Source organism: Dendrobates tinctorius, unplaced genomic scaffold, assembly GCF_039654945.1.
Source record: "Dendrobates tinctorius isolate UK_male_01 unplaced genomic scaffold, ASM3965494v1 ptg000022l, whole genome shotgun sequence".
Taxonomy (NCBI): domain Eukaryota; kingdom Metazoa; phylum Chordata; class Amphibia; order Anura; family Dendrobatidae; genus Dendrobates; species Dendrobates tinctorius.
The window spans coordinates 96,920,428-96,945,852 of NW_027361690.1; the positions used below are offsets into that span (position 1 = coordinate 96,920,428).

Here is a 25,425-nt window from a genome sequence, read left to right on the forward strand (position 1 = left end):
CATCTAAAAGTTCAACAGGGATTCATTTTTTTTCTTTGTTCATATCAAGGGCCACAACACATCATAACTAACCATCCTCAGAGGCAATGTCACAGTATGACATCTCATTCTTCGTGTAGCTCTAGCCTTAAATGGGTTTTCCTTTTTAAATTATTTTCTGCTCATAAGGTTGCGCCCACTGCAGCCAATTACCGGATTCATCTCATGCTGTCTACCGTGGCTGCAACAGTCACCTGCACTGTAGTCATCACAACTCTGCTGCAGCCTGACAACATAGACCAGAGGCAACAGCAGAGAAGCTTTGCTGTACCTGCAGAGGATAATTTAGCACAAACCTAAGGGGTGAAAAAATGTTTAAAACAGAAAACCCTTTTTATCACCAAGTAGTATTCCAGTCTCCTGCTGTGGAGCATTTCACTTCTTGCATTAGTATCTTAAAATCGGTGACCTGTGTAATATCGCCTGCAAACATTACCATGACATCCATAACCTTCCCCAGGAAACCGTCATGCAATCCGTACATCCCACACCAAATAAGTCACTAAAACATTTACCCTGAAAAAGACAAGAGTTGGCTTTATTCTATTAAAATTGGTCTATATGGCTTATATGGCTGTCATAACTATGTGCTGCTGGATAATTCTGTGGGAATATAGTGGCCGATTCATCAAACAATTTTCTTTAGAATTCTGGAGAATTTTTTTTTTTTTTTTTAAATGTCATTTTTTTGCAATTTTTTTTTAAAGTGGGCAGATCGTAGTAGAAAATCGTGTAGCTGAGTACACTACAATTTATTCCACAAAGCCTTGATTAGCCAAATTCATTGAGACTCACTCCTTTTAATGATTCTGGTGGATTTTGCTCCAGCACACTTCATCACCACTAGACTAGATTGATTGTGTATGTGAGCACGTGCACGCATCAAAAAAGCAGAGTCAGATATACTTCTTGAAGCTTAACTTGACAACAACACAGCTTTATCTCTAGATTCTTCATGACCTAGGGCAATAATACTGCCTAAAGGTTATATTTGCCAATATCGTTCTCATACCTAAGAGAAACACTGTCAATTTTAGCCCAAAAAGGGCAGATTCATCAAAGTATTTAAGCCAAAAAGTGGTGTAAAAGTTTTTGAAATGTCAACAAATGTTTGTGCAACGCCTAGTTTCACAAAACTTTTACAACTTTTGGAGTTTTGAATCAGTGCCGCCAAAATGGGCAGAGCTTTAGAGGAGCCTGGCCATGCCCACCCGCCGGACAAATTCATCAGAAGTGCCAGCATTTTGTACTACAGTCCCTGATTGGAGTAGCATATCTATTGCAGTGCACAGACACGAACGTCACTCAGAAGATGCACTGAATTCATTATGCCTCTTAATAAATTTGGCGCCTTGTACTCCAGTAAGACTAGCGTAGCACAAGCGTGGACTACGCCAGTCTTGAAGAATTGGCCCCACAATCTATTCCTTACATGGCAAGAATATCTTTCCTTTATACGTTATAAGTAATTTGACCCTTGCATTCGCTAATGGTGGCCAGAAAATGTTTTGGCCACCGCATGATCGCCCACACATCAAGTGAATGTATCAGTAGATGTGACGTCAGCAGCTCCCGCTCACCACTCAAGTGAAGTCGGAATACACTTTAATATTAAACTTGTCATGTTTTCTGACCATAGATTCTAATGACAGTTTTGCAGATCTCAATAAACAAGCTCAATTAGTGGTAACCCTGAGATAAAAGATTTATTAGCGAGAGGTAATCAGGAAACACTTTATAGTACAAAAAATAAAGAAAACAAAATGTAGCTGCAAATTTTTGTCAACACTCACTGTTGGACCTCCCCGGCAGATTAGTATGACCATTCTGTGGATGCGCTACCTACACCAGCATCAAACCTTCCCTTTATAAGGCTGAGCCAATTCCATATGCAGCCACTGCCATAAGCCGTCTGCTGTAGCTCCCTACCTTGCTATGATGCTCTGATAGTAAAGCACTGGAATTCTCAGCCATTATAGCAGCCATAGGACCAGCCCACTATATCAGCTATTAAGCTGTAGGCCGTTATACCTCTTATCTGGATCATTTGTGCATTTTTGTTCTGTGTTGCAGCCGTGGACATATACTACTGCTCAACGTCAACAAGACAAAGCTGGAGTAGAGTCCTAAATTTACAAATCTGCTGGACATGTGCCGTGCCATTCGAAAGCATGAGACTAGTCATTTCATGGAGCTGGTTCTGTACGGTGTGCTCACATTGCTATTATCATTATGCCCTCTTTTTCTGCTGAATAGAATCTCTTTTCATTTCTCCATAATGGAGAATATTACATGAACCCTTTCTTTTCTTTAATTCACTGCTGAAACCTCCCTCTCATGAACACACAGAGCTATGAACCCCTCCATTCAAGCATGGTGGCGGAAGTGGAGACCACTGGTTTGGTGGCGAGATGCTGCACATCGACATGTTGCTTTATTCTAAAATTTACAGTCATTAAGAGGCAGCAGCAACCGGTTCAGTCATTGCCAGCACTGTACATGTGCACTAGGCCGATGCTCCTGGTGAGAGGTATCTCAGTCTCCACCCTGGTCAATCTTTCTAGGGGTGTCTTTGGGGAACATTGGGTGTGAGGGCATTGTGGGGCCTCCATTAGGAGCAGCTGGGTGTTTGGGATGGTTGGAGACAGACATCTCTGCCCCTGCATGGTGACCCCTGCATAAAAGGATCTGGCGAGAGGCGTGGGGGGTCTGTACAATATGATACAGGCAGATGAAACATAGCAAAATTTCAAGTGGGCAGTTTGGGCTCCAGCCGAAGAGAAGCTTCATAAAGACCCTCTTCATCCAGCACTCCTGTGGTGTCCAAGAGGTACTGTGTAACCTGTAAAATAGCAAACGCTTCATGGTTACATGTGTGCAGCTACATCTCTGTTACTGAACCCTATAAAATAATGTCCATGTTAGCTAATATCAATGCTATAGCCATATGAGCCCTATGAGCTCAAATATAGTTTTCTCTCCTTCACTCTTGTCACCTCTTTATACTCTACACAATTTGTCAGGTACCTTTTTATTCCCATTGAATTTTTTTTTGCACCACCCATTCTATAAAATCCAATCTGAACTGTAGGCTAAGTTAACCTGTCGGATTCACACTGCAGCAAAGGTAAGCCTTTTTAATTGGCTGCAAAAATGTATTGTTTTTGCTGAAATATTCAAACTCCTAGTAAAACCACATCAATTTTAGTGAAATTGTACCAAAAATGATTCTTTTTTGCAATAAATTTGAGACAAATAGTTTTTGCAGCTGAATGTGCCATCCACCTTCAATAGATGTCAGATGAACACTCATTTGACTAGCAAATATTTCCTTCCCCCAATATACATGCAGTCTTGTCTTGGCATGCATGTGTTCTTCATGGGGTAGAGTAAAAGCTGCCAGACAACTCTGGTCGCAGATTATCTTCCTTCAGCACAAAAGGATCAGTCATATTGAAATCCAACAAGTTTGAGGACAGTGACAACCCCCCACTCACCCAATACCCCTAAAAAAACTAAACCCCTTAAAAAATGGGACATGATGGGCATAAGGCTGAAAACCTAGGCTTTAGACTGAGAGACCTTCTTTGTATCCACTACAAATTTTGGCTACAATGGTCATAAACCTTTCAATATTTATTTAGAATTCTTACATTGCTATTTGGAAATAAGCTTTTAAAGCCAATAAACCCCATTATTTATTTTTGTCACCGGATAATAAGTTCCTATACATATTAGGATAAAGTTAGCCAAACCCATGAATATCGTATGCATTGGATGAAAATCTAATGTGCATTGGGTCTCCTGACTCTCCCCCAACAGATGAGATCAGGGGGCAGATAAGAGTGGAGGAGTTTGCATTTAGATGGCCGACCCTTTTGTTTCTCTGGGAGATAAACCGTCATCAAAGCCGTCTGGCAGCGGCTCTCTACGCTTTCTTCATTAAACAAGTGGAAGTTATGTTGAGACAAGCATTAATAGGTATGGCAATGTGGGGAGAAATAGCTGTCAGAGATAGATCTGTATGCCTAGCTTATTGCTGTGGCTGGCTTACTTACCTTAGGCTGGTGCTCTATCTTGTAGGATGTCTGCTGAAACTGTCTTATCTCCCGAATTATATGTGAAATCTGGAGTCAGATACAATTCATTGAATAAATCAAAATTAAGAAAACAGCAAGATAATGGGAGCAAATTATGGCACTACAAGTATAATGAACAAGAATAGTAAAAATACAATGAAAGGAAAATATATTTTGAGACTATTCTGAAGATATATGTATAGAATTATCCTGTAGTGTTTAACTCGCCTCAAAGTTTTTATCCTCTTAATATATTGCAATGATCATATTTTACAGCACTGTGTACTTACAATTGCTCATTTTGACTTTCTACCCAGTGTTATGATAATGACACACTCGAGAAAATAGACAACATACTACTCCAACTGATCCTGCCAGTTCCTGTACAGACTAGAGATAATGACCGAGCAGTCCCTAGTTCCTGTGAGCTGACAAAGCCCTAACCACAGACTAGACAATGGCAACTCGGGCCTATGCTGCTTGAAAGGCAGTTGAGAGCTTCGTGTTCCTTGTAAAGAACAGGAGGTCTGAGCAGAGTGCAAATTACCTACAGAAAGGAAAACCTTTTGAGCACTGTGCCACCAAAATGACCTGGAAACAACTGTCCAGGAGGCGCAAACTCTGCACTTATGGAAATATCTATCACCAACCTTTTCAGCACTGTGCCACCCAAATGACCTGGAAACAGCTCTCCAGGAGGCAGAGGAACCAGGATGTCCGGCGAACGCAGAGTCATGCACTTTGTTAAGAAGATCAGTGCGAAGCGAGGATGGCACAAGGAGCTTTCTGGCAAATTAGTTTTTGCCTTGAACAACTCCCTTACAAAGTATAAATCTAAATGGGCATCATGGAATTCAGTTTTTTTCTCCACATGCAGAGTCATTTATAACTGATTGATATACCGTATATCTATAGCCAGTGGATATGTCAAGTAGAGATCTTTTAAGATTGTTGCTCTTTACCATGTCACCACTCTCAGTGGACTATTATTTTGTTCTGTTCGCCCTTCTTTCCATTGTTTTATCCCTAATTTCCCCTTTGTCCTAGTGTATCCAAGTTCACCTTCTCCCCTCCCCCCTTTTTTCTTTCCTTTCACCTTTTCCCCATTATCCTGTCTAAATTTATATTATTATTCATATAGTTTCTATCTTATTATTCTACATACTCCAATAATATTATGTATGTTGAATTTCAACTCATGTTATATTGTTGCGTATAACCTTTTCCCCTACCTTGAGATTGTAAAATTTCCCCAAATATAAATTGAAACAAAAAAACTTGCTGAGTGGCAAGCACTCCAGTGCACCAACCTGAGCTTTCCGCAATGCGTTGTCTGAGAACAATCCCCAGAGCACCCACCAACACCCCGTCACTATGATTTTGACTGGATTTTTGTCCCTCAACTCCAAAACAAAGCTAAAGCATCAGACTATGTGGGGAAAGAATGTCACTTTTAGTCACAGAAAAAACATCCTCAAAATCCTGAATAAAATCTGGAAGAAGAGATGCCAGGGATTTAGATTAACAACTGGAAAAACAAAAATTCCGAAAAGACTTACTCGCGAGTCTCCCAATTGATGATAGGATTGAGTTTCAACAACCAGGGCATGCCAAACTTAACTTTAGCTGGTAAGGAAGGAAACACTATGAATTAAATAGATTGTGTATGTAACACTTCCACTCTCATGCATAAATTATCAACCTTAGAAGTAACATAACTTTGGGTAAGGGTAGAATTTTCAGTTTAGGACACTTGCATATGATGACCAAGAGTTGAAACTATGTACCCACACGCGATAGCAAAATTATTGTCAATGAGATCTAATGCGGAACCTGAGTCAACAAATGCAGAGGTAGCTATAACTCCAGATTTGATAACCAAAGACACCTGTAAAAAAACAACCGGTAGAATGCATGAAAGATAAAATCAAGCCTTTAGAACCAGTATCCTTACACATTAATGATTTTTTTCTTACTCTTTACCTTTAAAAAATTCATTATTGTATCAGAAATATTGACTCATGAAATTACCTATTGCTCTGAAATATAGACCGAAACGAGCAGATGTTCCAAGTTCAACTCCCTCCTTGGACTCTCTGCAGGCCTCAATTTGCATCGGTTCTTCTGCCTCAATATGATGAGAGGGAAAAGTCACTGAAACACTCTCGGTTCTTATCCAAAAGGCGTCTGTCCAAACGCACTGCCAGTGATATGGCCTCTTTTAGGGACAAAGGGAAGGGACTGTAAACCATCATATCTGGCTAAAGTCCCTGACTCCGGAGAGCTGAACTGAACTCAGAGCAGTAATCCTTCACGTTACTATTTCCATGAACTAACCTGTAGAGTGTGTAGATCATTGATTCAGCAACAATTTTTTCAGAGTCTTCATAAATGAACCCCAGAGCAGAGAAAAAAACATCAACTGAGGAAAACACTGGAGAATCCTCAGGCAAAGAAAATGCCAAGTCTGAGGATCTCCATGACGCAACGACAGAACCATACCCACGTATTCGCACTCTCTTCCAGATGAGGCAGGACAGAGACGAAAATACAACTTACGTGAAGAAAGATGGAAAATTTATTTTGGTCCCTATTGCAAGAATCTGGTTAAATTAACTTAGGCTAAGAAAATAGTTTTGAGTGAAGTAGAATCTGTGTAGCACCAGATAACGCACGCTGTTGTTGTCGCTTGATGTCTGCCACCTCCAGAGACAACGACCGCAATTGCTTGGTCAGGGTGTTAACTGCATTCATGATGGCTTCTCAGCACATAAAAATGGAGTAGGCTGGTAATAATGTTATGATAGTGTACCATTTCACTTGGGAAGATAGGTAACACTACAAACTGTAACTGACCCTGCCGATTCCTGTACAGACTAGAGATCCTGACTCCTCAGTCCCTAGTTGTTCCTGCACGAGCTGAGATAGCCCTAATCACAGACGAGACAATGGCAACTCGGCTCTACGCTGCCTGAAAAGCTGTCAAGGGCTACATTTTCCTCCTAAGAACCAGAGAGCAAAACAGAGTGCAAATTACCTACAGAAAGGAAAGTGTGCTGAAATAGAAAGAGATCCCAGAGTAAGTATAACAAACCATGAAATACAAAATAAAGGGTTAAGTACGTACTGTTAGAGAATATATCACCTACTTCCTAAAAAGAAACAGTACATAGGTTCAGGGTGGAGAACATAAACAGCACAGAAATAGGGTTTATCTGCTCTTTCACTGATTGGCCTAAACTACAGCAGTATGGCTGGACATCCAAATGAGACTATCACCAGCAGAAAATACCAGCAGGAGAAAAGTATATAAACTACACCCTAAAGGTGATAGGTCAGACAAATGAGTAAATGAAAACACCTGAACAGAGAAGCCGACCACAAAGCACAGGCTCAATGTTAGGCGTCGGATTCCTGGCACTGCACAGCGGGAGTCCAGAGCCAGACATCCTGCGGTCTCCCATTCTTCCTCGACCGCTCCGGGTGTTGCTCAGCAAACATGGCGAGCCAGGCTTGCTGCTCAGACTCGCTCTGACAGCCTAGATGTTGCTGCCACCTCTGGTGCAGCAATAGCAGCGCAACCTGCTCTGCAGGGAACTGCTCCTGAGGCTAAGTCCTCATGCCGTGCTACTGGGCATGCCCGCAACTTGACCTCTCACTGGAGAGCAGGGGTCACATGCTCAGTCCTACGTCGGATCTGATTGGTCCTTCCCAAGCTAAAGGAAGGTCCCAGAAGCGCATCGCTATAAAAAGCCCGCATGGCGGCTCGGCGATGCACTAGTGTAGCATATTATGCTGTGTGTGTATGGTGACGGATGTGTGGACTGGTGACTGACGCATTATGAAACCCCTTCCCTCGGATATTACGAATGGTGACAGAGAGTTGGATAGTCAGTCTCAGCTTGTGGCAAGCTACACGCCACGTGATCCTTGCCTACACTAGCGTCCGTCGGCGCCCGTATCTCAGCGCCGACGTCTGCGGCTTTACCTGCCGCTGCGCTGCACTAACCGCAGCTACTCTTGGTCGCTGTTGCAATGCCACACGCAGGCCTCTGTGACATTAACAGAGCCGCGTCTCGGCATCACATTGCCTCTTGCGACTCTGTGCCAGAACAGAGCCGTCCTTAGCGTTTGGGTGACGTTAAGCCGAGCGCAGTACCTCATTGATTAGGTGCATCTGCCATTGTTCAGCAGCTGTCTTGTCACCTACCGCACGGTGGACTCCGGGCGGCGAACGCACCTTCTGTTATTTTATATTTGGTGCGTTCCGCCGTCCTAACACTCAAAAGTTCGATCCCAGACGCATGACACCCAGTTAATTCTCTTTTCTCTGCTATATGTAGACACAGGAAGTATTTTTTACCTGTATCATCCTCCTCTTAAACCTTTGACCCAGCTGCTCTGCTTCTGCCCCCCGCCATAGACATATGCAGTGACTTATGGACTGTGCAGAGAAAATTGTCCTCATGTTTCTACATTCAGCTAGTCTGTTTTTAATTGCGTGATGTCCTAGACATAATGGAAAACAAAAGAATGGATTGGCGAGAAGGCAAAAATGAGCAATTGTAAGTATATAGTGCCATACAGTTGTGGCCAAAAGTATTGACACCCCTGCAATTTTGTCAGATAATACCCAGCTTCTTCCTGAAAATGATTGCAAACACAAATTCTTTGTTATTATTATCTTCATTTAATTTGTCTTAAATGAAAAAACACAAAAAGAATTGTCCTAAAGCCAAATTGGATATAATTCCACACCAAACATAAAAAAGAGGGTGGACAAAAGTATTGGCACTGTTCGAAAAATCATGTGATGCTTCTCTAATTTGTGTAATTAACAGCACCTGTAACTTACCTGTGGCACCTAACAGGTGTTGGCAATAACTAAATCACACTTGCAGCCAGTTGACATGGATTAAAGTTGACTCAACCTCTGTCCTGTGTCCTTGTGTGTACCACATTGAGCATGGAGAAAAGAAAGAAGACCAAAGAACTGTCTGAGGAATTGAGAAACCAAATTGTGAGGAAGCATGAGCAATCTCAAGGCTACAAGTCCATCTCCAAAGACCTGAATGTTCCTGTGTCTACCGTGCGCAGTGTCATCAAGAAGTTTAAAGCCCATGGCACTGTGGCTAACCTCCCTAGATGTGGACGAAAAAGAAAAATTGACAAGAGATTTCAACGCAAGATTGTCTGGATGTTGGATAAAGAACCTCGACTAACATCCAAACAAGTTCAAGCTGCCCTGCAGTCCGAGTGTACAACAGTGTCAACCCATACTATCCGTCGGCGTCTGAATGAAAAGGGACTGTATGGTAGGAGACCCAGGAAGACCCCACTTCTTACTCCGTGACATAAAAAAGCCAGGCTGGAGTTTGCCAAAACTTACCTGAAAAAGCCTAAAACGTTTTGGAAGAATGTTCTCTGGTCAGATGAGACAAAAGTAGAGCTTTTTGGGCAAAGGCATCAACATAGAGTTTACAGGAGAAAAAAAGAGGCATTCAAAGAAAAGAACATGGTCCCTACTGTCAAACATGGCGGAGGTTCCCTGATGTTTTGGGGTTGCTTTGCTGCCTCTGGCACTGGACTGCTTGACTGTTTGCATGGCATTATGAAGTCTGAATACTACCAACAAATTTTGCAGCATAATGTAGGGCCCAGTGTGAGAAAGCTGGGTCTCCCTCAGAGGTCATGGGTCTTCCAGCAGGACAATGACCCAAAACACACTTCAAAAAGCACTAGAAAATGGTTTGAGAGAAAGCACTGGAGACGTCTAAGGTGGCCAGCAATGAGTCCAGACCTGAATCCCATAGAACACCTGTGGAGAGATCTAAAAATGGCAGTTTGGAGAAGGCACCCTTCAAATATCAGGGACCTGGAGCAGTTTGCCAAAGAAGAATGGTCTAAAATTCCAGCAGAGCATTGTAAGAAACTCATTAATGGTTACCGGAAGCGGTTGGTCACAGTTATTTTGGCTAAAGGTTGTGCAACCAAGTATTAGGCTGAGGGTGCCAATACTTTTGTCTGGCCCATTTTTGGAGTTTTGTGTGAAATGATCAATGTTTTGCTTTTTGCTTCATTCTCTTTTGTGTTTTTTTCATTTAAGACAAATTAAATGAAGATAATAATACCAAAGAATTTGTGTTTGCAATCATTTTCAGGAAGAAACTGAGTATTATCTGACAGAATTGCAGGGGTGTCAATACTTTTGGCCACAACTGTATGAGATATATTTTAAGAGGATAAAAATTTTGATGGGAATGCTTCTTTAAAGGGAGACTGTCACTCTAAAATTACTATATATACATAGTCCATAGTCATACAGGGAATCTATCCCCTATAGAAACCCCTAACTTTGTAGTAAATGCTGCTTTTGTTGTACCTAAAAATTATTTAGCTCGGTATACAAACTGTGGTGGTCGCTCAACTCCATCATTTAGCATATGATGCCGCTTCTCTCTGTGGTAATTGACAGCACTCACTTGGCCAGGGTGAGCGTTGCCTGAAAAGAGTCCTCCATCGTCCGCACACACAATGTTACAGCAGGAGCCTGCATGTCTGCTCTCAGACCTGTCTTCCCTCTGCTGTGTCAATGCAATCCTCTACATTGTCCTGCTATTTGCTGACTGTATCAGAAAAGTGAGTGGCCGCAGCAGAAAGGTTTGTGAGCACATGCACTGGCTCCTGCTGCAACACTGTGAATGCGCACGCAAGATGATTCTTTTCATGCAGCTCTCGCTCTGGCCAAGTGATTGCTGTCAATTAACAGAAGGAAGAGGCTAATGCTAATAAAATTGAACCTTACAGGTGATCTCATACACGGCTGTGATCATACAGCCAGTGATACAAAATTTGTATACTCTGAATGTATTAATGAGAATTACTACTTTTTATTATGTATATTTTTGTATTTGATAAGAGTGGGCGGTTTTTGATGTGGGAGTGGTTTGTGAGAGCCACCTCATTATATAAGACCGTCATTTTATAGATTTTGTATGCTTGACAAAGACCTGCAAAGGTCGAAATGTTGCATTTTGGCAGAATAAAGTTTTTGAAAACTTCTAATCACCTGGAATAGATACTTTGCATCTCTCTTCCTGTCTTCTTCCTGTGCGGTCATGTGACACCGCTCATTAAAGTCATGAATATGGACGCCTCTCCACTCCCATAGGGGTGGAGAGCATATTCATGACTTTAATGAGCGGTACTACGTGACCGCACAGAAAGAAGACAGGAAGAGAGATGCAGATGCCAGGACTGAGATATAGCAGAGCCTGATATTCAGACGCAAGGAGGGCGAGTAGCACTGGGGGAGGGTGAGCCATGCCATATTCACTTGTCCCTGTTCCACCGCTGCGCTGTCTCCTGGGTCCTCTGGCTGTGATGTTCAGGTCAGAGGTCACGATGATGTGATTAGTGTGCACCCTCTGCCTGAACAGTCACTGCAGAGAGCTGGCGATGCTGAGGAGCAGCGGGCAGCGACGAGAGGCGAGTATGTCATTTTTTTTTTAAGTCGCAGCAGCAATATATGGGGCATATATTAATATGAAGCATGTTATGGGGCCAACATTAACCTTTCTGCAGCATTATATGGGGCATACATTAATATGGAGCATGTTATGGGGCCACCATTAACCTTTCTGCAGCATTATATGGGCGTATATTAATATAGAGCATCTTATGGGGCCACCATTAACCTTTCTGCAGCATTACATGGGGCATATATTAATATGGAGCATCTTATGGGGCCACCATTTTACTTTTATTAGTAACTATTTTTATTTTTGAAATTTACCAGTCGCTGCTGCATTTCCCACCCTTGGCTTATACTCGAGTCAATAAGTTTTCCCAATTTTTTGTGGCAAAATTAGGGGCCTCAGCTTATACTCGGGTGTGCTTATACTAGTATATACGGTAGTTGTATATACCGGAATGTTTTGTTCCCATTTTGTATCATCTTTGTATACTTTTTTCTTATAAACACTGCATACCTTTCTCGATTAAATATTCAAAGTTTAGTAGCTCTGTTTCTCTTACTCTGTAAACCACACGCCTGAAGCCATATGCTACCTGTAACGAGTGTCCAGTTGGCCTGTATAAATGATTGGTGGTGGCAGCTAGTACTTCATTTTATTATTGTGGAGTTAGCAGTGACCTTACTGGGGTGTGTATATACTGTGTGTGTATATATATATATATATATATATATATATATATATATTTATATAATCTACACATCGTGAGCTGGAATCGGAGGTGTATATAGAATATTCTCATTGTGAGTTCCCTAATAACTGGACTAGTTGTGAAAGCAGCTGCGACTTTGTCCATCGTTTGTCAGTCAATTGCGTAATTGTCCTGACAATTGAAGGCAGCGGGGTTGCATACCGCTACAAACTGGTGGCAGAGGTGGGATCTGCGTGACCCCCCCCCCCCGCTGCCCTCCTTGACAAATTAGTGGCAGCGTTGGGCTCTCCCCAATCTCTTCGGTGATCTCCTTGACAGCTTGGTTTATATAGCGATTTTGGTGTGACAAAACTCTGTTTAACTAGTAAAACAAAAATGAAGAAACATTTTCATCTTATTTCTTTCATGTCATTCATTGATTCATAAAACATTGTCTGCTGTGTTTCTGTATATAGCTTACCATCCTCATTTTTGAGAAATTGACCAGGCCGTCTTCTGTGTAATTCGGGGTTCCCTCCTCTATAAATGCCAAATCTGTCAGGTACATGCCCAGGTATGGCACACAGGGAGGGTCACAGCTGGTGACAAACGAGAAAGCCGGGTGAAATTATGGGGTGAACATGGGGTGAAATTATGAAGTTATAAACCGTTCACGTGAAGCAGGTACCTGTGCCAATCACTGTTGTACAAAGAATAAATAACAAAACCGGATATTTTTGTCAGTGTTTGTATCATTTGAAAATTATAATAAAAAATTAGCTCATAAAAAATGTTGAAACCGGAAACGTTTGTGCTAAAAATGTATAACTTTCAGAAAACTTATGACAGGTGATAGAGACACCACAGACATTCTATTGAGTCTGTCTTCTGAATACTTCTTCTTTGTTTTAGTGGTCAGTGATGATCTAGGCATTTGGACCAGTCAAAAATCACGAGTCTCATTGCATCTCATGCTTTCAGGTACACTTTATTAAAAAGTTACACTTTGAAAGATCTCCTGTAATGCATGTAAATCCCACAGTTATTAAACTGATGTATCTCTCAGGTGCACATGCAATAATTAAGCATAAGGAAAAAAAAAGTCTTACTTCTTCAAGGCCTCTCTGAGATTCTTAAATCGCCCTTCTGAAGATACCAACTTCTGAAGTCGGTCAATTAAGGTCTTTGTCTGAAATAAAATAACCATGGTTCAGAATTGTCTCTCTCACTGCCATTTTTCACCCAGAGCACGATGCCCCACAGTTTAAATACAGTAGAGTCCAGTGTCTAATTTTCAGAATTCTGCTGGTTTTGCCTTCAGACACTCTACTGAAGATCAGTAGTACATGCTGGAACTATTTTTGATAATCTGACACCTTCTTGCATTACCTGTTTAGACACCTTGATCCAGGTCCTCTTGAGACGGAAAATAGCGCTGCGATTCAGTGAAGACGTAATCTCCAGAACAGCGTTGTAATTGTGTAGACACCGGCAAATATCGGCCACTGCCACCCACTTCTCAATTGTACACCCTCGTATGGCTGGCTCTTCACTCCGCAGGATCTCAGTGGCAATCAGGTTACTCATCTGACACATTCAAACACCTGGTTACTGTGTCATTTAAACTTGCTGTCTCTCATATTAGCATACACAACAATTTATCATTGCGAATAATTCAGTTCCAGAGAATTAATCTGATTGCCGTATGTGGAGCCGAGAAGGAATTTTTCCCCTAATATGGAGCTGTTAGTGTTTGCCCCATGGGGTTTTTCCCTCCCTTTCGATCAACATGTTGCTATAGGTTGAACTTGATGGACTTAAGTCTACATTCAATCCTAAAACTATAAGAATAGGGCTCTACATTGGGATTGCAGCATTAAGTATACTGTGGATTTGCAATAAATGACCACTGAGCCCTAGCCTTTATGACCATACAGCCAGGTGACAGGAGTATATGGATGGGTACAGTGCTTATTCTGTATTATATCTCTGCTGACTATATAAATAATCTGCTTTTTATGCATATGAAATATATTACATGGTTGAAGTGTTTGCTTGTGCCCATGATATAGGGTGTCCTCTCGTTCTTGTCAGCTTTCATCCAGCCCTGGCCAAAAAATTCCCTGTAGGAAAAACACCAATTAAAAGATTAGAAAACCAATACATTTAACTAGTAGAACTGATGACATAAGAATATATATATAGGTACGTGGGACAAAGGATCATGACTGCTTACCAATGGAATGGAAACTTGTATAATCAGCCATACCAGGAGAGATGTCTCATAGACGACCATGTGTAGTGAGACATCTCCCATTCTCCAGATCCATTACTCTGATGGTGTTATTATGTGAAACGGAAGGATCTTATAATCACAGGTTGAGAAATCAGCTTAGCACTTCTGAATATTAAAACTCTCCACAAGACTAAGACTACATTCACATTAAGTTTTTCTTTTTTCTGTTTCCTGAAGCTGTTTGGAGGAGTTTTTTTTTGCAGTGTTTTAATTGGACAGTTCCTACTTTGGAGAAGTTTCCTTGAAGATCCACTTCGAAGAAGTAGTAGCAAATTCAGGAAAATTGCATGGCCAAGAACATTTCTGTGACTTCAGAGACTTGCTGTAATGAACCTATTTAAGAGCTGTCATAAGGCAACTCACATGAATAAAATTTGCATTACGGGGGCAAACAGTCTTGGATTTTTTTGTGATAGCCACATGGTGGACATCATAGTTCTTGGGTCACAACACAACCCCACTGACTATCAACAATACAATGCTACAATGTGACACCACAATCATGTTGATAGAGCTGTCATGTAGCCATAGACTAAACCTTCCCGGCTTCAGCTTAATTTTTATGGGTTAAAAAATCAATAACTAGTAAATTTTAAAGGGCAAGTCAAGTATTTTGACTCTGCATCTAAGCTACCCAACTACAGGCTGATAAGACAAAACAGTGTTTGCAGCACACTGACAGCTGACGTCTTGTATATATGGAAAAATATTCAGGATTGAGAGTCCTCAGTGGTTGATACCTTTTAATGGCTAACTGAAAAGATGGTAACACATTGCAAGCTTTCGAGACTAGTCAGGTCTCTTCATCAGGCTAGACTAATACAAAATCTGAAGTCACATATTTATGCACAATAAAGCCTAGAAAAAATGCAATAGATAAGACAAGTGAAGCAGAACTATCAATATGGGAGAGGGAGAAACATAAATATAAACATTGGACCAGTACATAGATAAGGAGTCCGGATGTTTTATGGTCCTCTGATTGGGGTCTAGTTCTGTGTTGTGATGCCCCCACACGGTTTTAAAAGGAAATTCCTTAATTGATGTAAAAAGACATAAATCCATGCGACACATTCATTCCAGCACTGAGAGTGTCAAAGTTCGTCATAAATTTGTACTCCCAAACTCGTCTCTCTCTCTGAGAATTGAAGTTACCTTTCAATACCAGTAATTTCATATCCACGCTGCTGTGATCAGGGATACAGAAATGTTTTGCCACAGGTAGATCCATTCTTTTTTCTCTTATTGTGTGACGATGAGCATTCATCCTTGTTCTAAGCTTTTGCCCTGTCTCCCCCACATACAGACCCCCAGTTGGACATTTAGTACAAATAATTAAGTACACCACATTAGATGTAATGCAGCTGAAAGTACCTGGGATCTTGTAGTCCTGATGTGAGTTGGGGATCTTTATTTTGTCCGTGGTCATTATAAATGGACAGGTTTTACATTTTTTCTGGTTGCAAGGAAAGGTTCCTGCAGCTGTTGGAGAGGACAGGGAGCTTCTGACAATGATGCTTCTTAAATTTGGGGGCTGCCTAAAACACAGCAGTGGGGGGTCTGGACAAATGGATTTCAATCGGGCGTCTTTTTGTAGTAAAGGTTGTAATTTCCGTGCAGCTCCCCTTAGCACCTCCAGATGTGGGTTGTAGGTGACTACTAGAGGCACTTGGTTATTTTCTTCTTTAGCTTTGTAATTTAGCAGGTGATTCCTTGACAATCTGGTGGCTCTTGTAATTTGGTTTTCAATTGTTCTTGGATGGTAACCCTGATTCAAAAAGGTCTTTTTGAGGCGACCAAGGTGTTTGTCTCTATCCATGGGGTTGGAACATATACGGTTGTATCTGATGGCTTGGCTATAGATAATAGAGTTCTTTATGTGTTTTGGATGGAAACTGTCCCATTTAAGGTATGTTGGACGGTCGACTGGCTTCTGATACAGGGATGTCTCTATTTCATTGTTTTTTAGCTTAATGATGGTGTCCAAAAAATTAATCTCAGTACTGGAGTAGTTGAGTGTTAAATTGATGGTGGGATGAAATTGATTAAACTGTTCGTGGAACGTCTTTAGCTGTTGCTCAGACTCCGTCCAGATGATTAAAATATCATCAATGAAGCGGTAGTAGGCCAGGGGCCTGATGGGGCATGAGGACAAAAAGTCGCTTTCAAGCTTTGCCATGAAAAGATTTGCATACTGTGGAGCCATTTTACTTCCCATAGCTGTGCCAGTCTCCTGTAGATAGATCCTGTTCTCAAATTCAAAGTAATTGTGGGTGAGGATGAATTTTATAAGTTTCAGTTTTTCATAAGTTTCAAGTTTCGGACTCCTTATCTATGTACTGGTCCAATGTTTATATTTATGTTTCTCCCTCTCCCATATTGATAGTTCTGCTTCACGTCACTTGTCTTATCTATTGCATTTTTTCTAGGCTGTATTGTGCATAAATATGTGACTTCAGATTTTGTATTAGTCTAGCCTGATGAAGAGACCTGAGTAGTCTCGAAAGCTTGCAATGTGTTACCATCTTTTCAGTTAGCCATTAAAAGGTATCAACTACTGAGGACTCTCAATCCTGAATATTTTTCTATCTACTGGCTAACACGGTACAAATATATACATCTTTCTTGTATATATGGAGTAATCCGGGCCCTATTATGGTATTATAGGTTGGTGTGACTCACTCGTATGGGATCTTCTTGAAAATCAGATGATCTAATAACGTGATTTGTTCTGCAATCTCCAGAGCAGAGAGAGACTCGAACGGTTCCACCGGAGTGTTCAGAACCTGCAAAGTATACGCATACTGAACCCTTCACAGTACTGGTCAGATAAGTCAGTATTTTCTGTTTTCTATCCACCACATATAGATTTACACAGATATTAAATCACAGTTATGACTTACTGACACCTTCAGAGTAATCCACTGGCTGATATATCATGAAGCCACAATTTCCATATATGTATTACTTAGCGGGTCAATAGGAACAGACTTTAATTGTGAGCGTTATCATTCCTCATACCTTCTAGCTTTTTCTTAATGCATGTTCTAATTGTTCAGTATCACTCAGAACAGGAGATCATATGTAAATCTGTTCTAGTAATCCATAGCGTGTGAGTTTAAAGGTAATCTGTCAGCAAGATTTCACCCCCAAATTATTTATATGTGCTTATAGTTCTTTCAAATACAAGGCTAGAAATACCTCAACATAACCAGTCTGTTCCTCCACTGATGAGAAATCAGCGTTTGAATTGATATGCAAATGAGGCTGAAGAGCTATTTCTAAATTTGAAGCCTCTATCACTCTAGCTCTATTCCCTGCCCAGCGCTGAGTTCTTCTGCTTGTCTGGCACCCTCTCCACTGTATGACTTCAGGCAAGGGAGCTTAATTGAAGCAGGAGGTGGCCACACTGGGCAAGTAATAGAGCTGGAGTGACAGAGGCTTCAGATCTACAAATCGCTCTTCAGCCTAATTTGCATATTATTTCAAAAGCTGATTTCTCAGTAATGGAGCAGCGGACTGTCCATGTAAAGGTATTGCTTGACTTGTCTTTCAAACAGCTACATGCACATTTAAATAGTTTAGGGTGTGAAATTCTGCTGACAGATTCCCTTTAAACGTTTTCTTTCACCTGGTTAAATAAGAATTGTCATGAGATATGGCCAATGAGAAACTATCTCAAAATGTGTTGGGAAACTAGTAGGCTTTAAAATGGCTTTCAGACCATTATATTTTGTATCAAAATCAGCAGTCACTAATGGAAGCAGCAGCATGCAGAGACTGCTTGGTGACGCAAGGAGCAGCATGTGATCTTCAGGGAATAACTAAAGTGAGTATTATTCAGCTTTTTATTATAAACACTATTTTAGTAATCTTTATCAAAGTGACCTCAATATACATAACTATAGGTAAATCAATGGTAGCTGTTCTTCATTGTTGTGCTGTCACACACTCTATCTGTAATGTTTAATCAGTGTTTTATAGCTTTCTCTCCACATTTCTATTAGTAAGCTGTGACGTCTTCTCACGGTGCAGATTCACTACAACATGGCTGCTGCACTCCTGGCCTCTTCTGCAATGTGCAAAAGTAGCATGAATTAAATAGCAAATTGTTTAAATTCACCATGTTCAGAGAATTAGTAAAATTTCAACATGCATTTGATTTGTGGATATCTATTGGTTTGTACTTCCTCTCTTTTTCTTTTTCCCTCTCTCAATCTATACTTTATTTTTTTTTATCCCTAAGAACTCTGGGAATAGAGTGTTCAAAAAAATAATATATACATACATTTCTATATCTATATCTATATATTTATAGATAGATGTAGATAGATATAGATATATACGATTAGAAAGTAAGGGCTGCTTTTTCTTCAAACGCACCACTTCTCTTATACAACAAGGCATCTTACATGGAGAGGAGAAAAAATGCAGGCCTATTTTTCTAATCTTATTTAATCTCCTTACATGATGTAAATCCTTTCCTCATTTTTCTCCTCGCTTTCACTGGCTGCTGCAGATTGTCATTGTGTCTGTCACATTAGACATGGAGCCTGATCTGCCGGCAGCAGGTAATAGAGCAGTAGATGCTGAACATTTCCTTTTGCTCCCTTACTTGCCAGATTCATGTCCCTGAAGTTTAAAGGGAACATGCCACCAAAAATAATGCTGTTAACCTGCATATATGCGGTTCATCTGCAGGTTAACATCATTATGATTCTGCCTGATGCCTGCACGCAACTGAATGCAGCGGGGAGAAAATGAACTTCATTCCTGCCAGCATTCGGTATTCAGTCATGGAGGCAGGGGTGCCGTGGGTTCAGTCACCGCTCAGAGTATACAGAGCAGCTGTTGTAACAGCACCCCCGGTCCTGACTGACATTTGCTCTACATCGCCAACTGTTGTCAGTCAGGACCGGGGGCGTGGCTACAGGAACCGCTCCGCATACTTAGAGCGATGACTGAACTGGCCCCGCCCCTATGAATTGAAACCGAATGCTGGCGGAGTGAAAAGAATAAAGTTAATTTTCTCCCCTCTGCATTCGGCAGGTGCCAGCCAGCATAATAATGCTGTTAACCTGCAGATTAACCCCTTATCAAGTATGCGATTTGCATCATTCTGGCCACATTCTGACTAGTCTTATCCGGCCTCGCTCAATACACATGCACTGAGCAAGGCCGGGGCCATCTAGTAGGCACATGAAAGCAAATATGCAAATACAAGGCATGTGTCACATGACAGCCGCAGACCGTTTTTCATAGTGAATGACAAGTCCAGGAGGCAGGGGAAATAGTAGCTGATAATTGGGGGAAAAAACAGATTTTTCTAGTTTCAGAGTTTCGTAATTTTCGCCTGTACTATGGATGTAAAGACACACTGACTGTGTCTTTAAGTGTTGTCACGATCCATTCTTGGATCTGTGGCAGAGTCTGGATTCTCTTTTATAAACCTTTTTTCCTTTCAGGTCTCAGGGGTTAATATGAGTTTTTGCCCCCGGTGGCCGCTGGTGTTACTACCACTGTAGTTGGTCGGCTGCTGGGTTTTTCCCCCTCCGGTGGCCGCTGGTGTTACTACAGTTTTAATTAGTCAGCAGGTGGTGACCCCCCTTCCTTCCTATAAAAGGTCATCAGCTGCTGCAGCTCCCGGTTGGTAATATTGGTCATTCACTAACCAACCTTTCTGAAGAGAGGAGCTATCTGGAAAAGTGCTGTTGCAGCTTTTGAAGCCTTTGTGTTTCTGCTGGAAGCTGTGTCCGGGTGCCTGATTCTGCGGTCCTGTGCATGACTGCAGAGCAAGCTAAGTGTTGTTTGTTTTTCCCTGTCTGTTGTTTTCCCTGGTGTTTAAGGCTGGTTTCACATTTGCGTTAAAACAACGCTGCGCCCTGCGTCGTTAAGCCCCGCCCTGAGCCGGCTCCCTGCCCGCCCCATCCGGGATCACCGCCTACTTTCGCATTTGCACGCATGCGATCGGCGCACCCTATCTTTAGCATAGGGTGCGCAGATCATGCGCTGCCAGTGTGAAAGTAGCGTGCTGCGCACTTTTGACGGTGCGCCGTGCGCGCCGAAATGCAACATGCTGCATTTCGGCGCGCACGGCGCACCGTCAAAAGTGCGCAGCACGCTACTTTCACACTGGCAGCGCATGATCTGCGCACCCTATGCTAAAGATAGGGTGCGCCGATCGCATGCGTGCAAATGCGAAAGTAGGCGGTGATCCCGGATGGGGCGGGCAGGGAGCCGGCTCAGGGCGGGGCTTAACGACGCAGGGCGCAGCGTTGTTTTAACGCAAATGTGAAACCAGCCTTACTAGTACAGCGGTGAGGACCAGTGTCCGCACTTGCCAGTTCCCTAGTAAGGGATAGGTGCAGGGCAAGTGAGGTACTGAGGTATCCTGGTGGGCGACAGGTTGAAAGAACCTGTATAGGGAACATGAGGAGAGTCAGGGCTCTTCCTTAGGAGAGTGCAGGAGGTGTCCACTTTCCCGTTCCCTATTATAGGGCCCACCATTGTAATTGTTTCCCCAGTGTCCCCTTGTCTGTCTTGTGACCAACCGATCATCGGGTCGCGTCACGCAGAGCCAGACATACCGTGACAAGTGTACGCACTAGAGGTAGGGTTGTAGAGGGGGTAGCAGTCTCGTGTAGGAGTGTGCAGCCACCACTGTGCGCAAAGCCACACCAGAGCAGGACCTGGTGGGACACGTGACCACCGAGGGAGTGGCCTGAGGTGGAGCCAACCACTCGTGCGAGAGAGGTAGAGTGAAAGCTGGCACCGCAGGGAGAATAGTCAGGACAGCCGAGTTCAGTAATCGAAAGGGAAACACAGTAGCCAGAGACACAGATGAGGGGTAAGTCAGGAAACAAGCCAAGGGTCGAGACCGGAGAGATTTCAGTAGTACAGAATCATGATACAGGCACAGAACGAGGGACAAGCCGAATCATACAAGGTACAAGCACACAGAGGAACAAACGGTATACACAAGTATAACTTGGGTCAGCTGCTCAGCCAAAGAACAGAAGTATCACTGACAAAGAGCCTGCCTGAAAGTAGGTTTAAATAGCGCCCCCCAAACCAAAGAAAGGCCATACAAAGTTAACCCCAACAAATCCAGAACGGGGAAGGAAATCTTGTCCTGAACCATGACAATGGATTTCTGCAAAGTTTATTGAACGTACAGTTCCCTTTTAAGATTCTGCCCAGGATCCCAATATCGATGGCATGAAAAGCACAAATTACACTACTGCCACAAATACAAAAAATATCATAGACATCATTAAAGGTCTATGTAAGAATTTGTCTGCATCTATTAAAAAAAAAACACAGCTCTGGCATAGCGGTCAATATAGAGTGTAATATGTAAAAAAAAATTACATTTAATACAAAAACCTGATTTAAATATTAGGTAATTTTCTGATGACACATTCCCTTCAACAGTGCATGAACTAGACAAGACTTACCATGTGCTCGATCTCTTCGAGTGTGACCTGACTGTCTCCAGGATCCTCCTGTGTCAATGTGCTGCCAATAGAACAAATTGTTAGTGCAGAGGTTCCTGTGTGTGATTGTTCAACCGTTAATATCTAGATGAATATACAGTCAGGTGAACTGCAGCAGAGAGGATCCGTTTTTAGTAAAATGGGATAGGCAGGCTAATTAAAGGGAATTCGTCAGCAGGTTTTTACTATGTAATCGGGGAGCAGCATGATTTTGAGAACCTGATTCCAGCGACATATCACTTACTGAACTGTAGTTTCAATTCAACAGTATTTTATCAGCAGGAGATTATCACTGCCTGACTAGGTCTCATGTGCTGGACAGTCCAGCTAATGAGTGTATCCCCCACCCCCACCATTGCTGCCCATCAGGGGTGTGGGCGGGGTTATACAGAGCTCACCATCCTGACCACAGTTACATTTAAAACAGGGAAAACAAGGATTCTATCAAAAACTACACCAAGCAGTCCAGTAAGTGATACATCACTGGAATCAGGTGCTAAGCTCTTCCATCATGCTACTTTCAGAATCCATAGTACAAACCTGCTGACGGATTCTCTCTAAAGTTAATTAGTGCTAAAGTGATGTTTATAGCTCAGATACTATTATGCCTCATTCAGACATTAGTTTTTTTCATATATAAAAACACAAGCCGCTGTTCATCAGAGTTTTGGTTCAGAGTTTCATCAGTGTGTCAGTTTTACCATCAGTGATAGAAAAAAAAAATTAAACTGCAACACTTCTGCTATAGATTGCAATGTTGATCAAGGACAGCAAACAGAAAGCACCCCGAAGCCATAAGTGTGCTGTTAGTGATTCACAGACCCTATAATTAACAGCACACAGTGGGTGACACTGGCGGCAGAGGTGCCGCAAGACCGACAGAGAAGCCGCCATGATTTTGTTTCAGAATGGTGCAATAATTGGCCCGCCATGGGTGGCCGGAGCTTTGGCGAATCAGCCATCCCGCTGTCTGGAGCAGTTTTGGATACATTCTAACGTGTGTTTTTCAAAGAAAGATGCCAAAAAAGGCACTCCATTGTTACACCCCATATAATAAAAAAACACATCAAAATCCACACTGAAAAAATGCATCAAAGACTGAATGTAAACAGAACAAAAATGTATCATCTTACAAAACTACCAATATCCATGAGTGTTTTAGAAGCAGGTTTTATACCTTGAATTTTTCAGCCAGAAAAACCTACGTAAAAAATTCAGTGTGAATATTCCCAAAGGGTGCAAACAAAATTTGGAGCTGGTTGGGAAAACTCGCGGGAAGGCCAATGGTCGCAAGATTATGGTTCAAACAGAGTTTTCCCTTTGTGTTGTTTTGACACTGCTGTGCATTTTGTTCATTTTATGGTGCGCGTCTGCAGGTGCATGAAAGACACTGTGCGTACATTAACCCCTTAACCCCCAAGGGTGGTTTGCACGTTCATGACCGGGCCAATTTTTACAATTCTGACCACTGTTCCTTTATGAGGTTATAACTCTGAAACGCTTCCATGGATCCCACTGATTATGACATTGTTTTCTCGTGACATATTGTACTTCATGTTAGTGGTAAAATTTAATTCAAATAACTTACGTTTATTTGTGAAAAAAACGGTAATTTGGCGAAAATTTTGAGAATTTTGCAATTTTCCAACTTAGAATTTTTATGCCCTTAAATCAGAGATACGGCACACAAAAAACTTAATAAGTAACATTTCCCACATGTTTCCTTTACATCAGCACAATTTTGGAACCAAAATTTTTTTTTGTTAGGAAGTTATAAGGGTTTAAAGTTGACCAGCGATTTCTCATTTTGCAACACCATTTTATTTTTACGGACCACATCACATTTGAAGCCACTTTGAGGGGTCTATATGATAGAAAATACCCAAAGTGACACAATTCTAAAAACTGCACCCCTTAAGGTGCTCAAAACCACATTCAAGAAGTTTATTAACCCTTCAGGTGCTTCACAGGAATTTTTTGAATATTTAAAAAAAAAAAAATGAACATTTAACTTTTTTTCACAAAAAAAATAATTCAGGTTCAATTTTTTTTTATTTTACCAAGGATAACAGGAGAAATTGGACTGGAAAAGTTATTGTGCAATTTGTCCTGAGTACGCTGATACCTGATATGTGGGGGGAACCACTGTTTGGGCGCATGGCAGAGCTCGGAAGGGAAGCAGCGCCATTTGACATTTTTGGCTGGAATTGAGATCGGACACCATGTCGCGTTTGGAAAGCCCCTGATGTACCAAAACAGTGAAAACCCCCCACAAATTACACCATTTTTGAAACTAGACCCCCCAAGGAACTTATCTAGATGTGAGGTGAGCACTTTGAACCCCCCAGTGCTTCACAGAAGTTTATAATGCCCAGGCGTGAAAATAAAAAAATCGTATTTCTTCAACAAACATGATCTTTTAGTCCCCATTTTTTAATTTTCCCAAGGGTATCAGGAGAAATTGGACCCCAAAAGTTGTTGTCCAATTTGTCCTGAGTGCGCTCATACCCCAAATGTGGGAGAAAACTACTGTATGGGCAGCACACGTCGGGGCTTGGAAGGGAAGTAGGGACGTTTTGGAATGCAGACTTTGAAGGAATGCTCTGCGGGTGTCATGTTGCCTTTGGAGAGCCCCGAATGTACCTAAACAGTGGAAACCCCCCATAACTGACACCATTTTGGAAACTAGACCCCCTAAGGAACTTATCTAGACGTGTGGTGAGCACTTTGAACCCCCAAGGGCTTCACAGAAGTTTATAATGCCCGTGCATGAAAATAAAAAAATCATATTTTTTTCCACAAACATAATTTAGTCCCCAATTTTTTTATTTTCCCAAAGGTAACAGGAGAAATTGGACCCCAAAAGTTGTTGTCCAATTTGCCCTGAGTACGCTGATACCCCATATGTGGGAGAAAACTACTGTATGGGCACACGTCAGGTCTCAGAAGGGAAGTAGTGAAGTTTTGGAATGCAGACTTTGATGGAATGGTCTGCGGGTGTCATGTGCGTTTGGAGAGCCCCTGATGTACCTAAACTATGGAAACTCCATGATATTTTTGCCCCCAATTTTTTATTTTCCTAAGGGTAACAGGAGAAATTGGACCCCAAAAGTTGTTTTGCAATTTGTCCTGAGTAGGCTGTTTGGGCGCATGGCAGAGCTTGGAAGGGAAGGAGCACCATTTGACTTTTTCAACGCAGAATTGGCTGGAATTGAGATTAGACGCCATGTTGCGTTTGGAGAGCCCTAACCCGAGCCCTAACCCTAATGGGAAAATGGAAATAAATACATTTTTTTAATTTTTTTTTCCCTAACTAAGGGGGTAATAACGGGGGGGGTTTGATTTACTA

The 25,425-nt window shown here is 41.9% G+C and overlaps 1 protein-coding gene across 2 annotated transcripts in view; it reads right to left on the reverse strand.

Annotated features, from left to right (window-relative positions):
- Positions 1-1,719: 1,719 nt before the first annotated feature.
- RASGRF1 (Ras protein specific guanine nucleotide releasing factor 1) overlaps positions 1,720-25,425 on the reverse strand; it is a 127,017-nt gene continuing 103,311 nt past the window's right edge. For both annotated transcript variants that reach the window (XM_073569009.1, XM_073569008.1), the window contains exons 20-27: positions 22,038-22,098; positions 17,263-17,366; positions 14,323-14,407; positions 13,674-13,871; positions 13,394-13,473; positions 12,766-12,883; positions 4,098-4,166; positions 1,720-2,881 (exon numbers count right to left, since the gene is read on the reverse strand). In XM_073569009.1, coding sequence (XP_073425110.1) covers positions 2,789-2,881; positions 4,098-4,166; positions 12,766-12,883; positions 13,394-13,473; positions 13,674-13,871; positions 14,323-14,407; positions 17,263-17,366; positions 22,038-22,098 — 808 coding nt within the window. In that variant the 3' untranslated portion in view covers positions 1,720-2,788. The remainder of the gene's footprint in view (positions 2,882-4,097; positions 4,167-12,765; positions 12,884-13,393; positions 13,474-13,673; positions 13,872-14,322; positions 14,408-17,262; positions 17,367-22,037; positions 22,099-25,425) is intronic.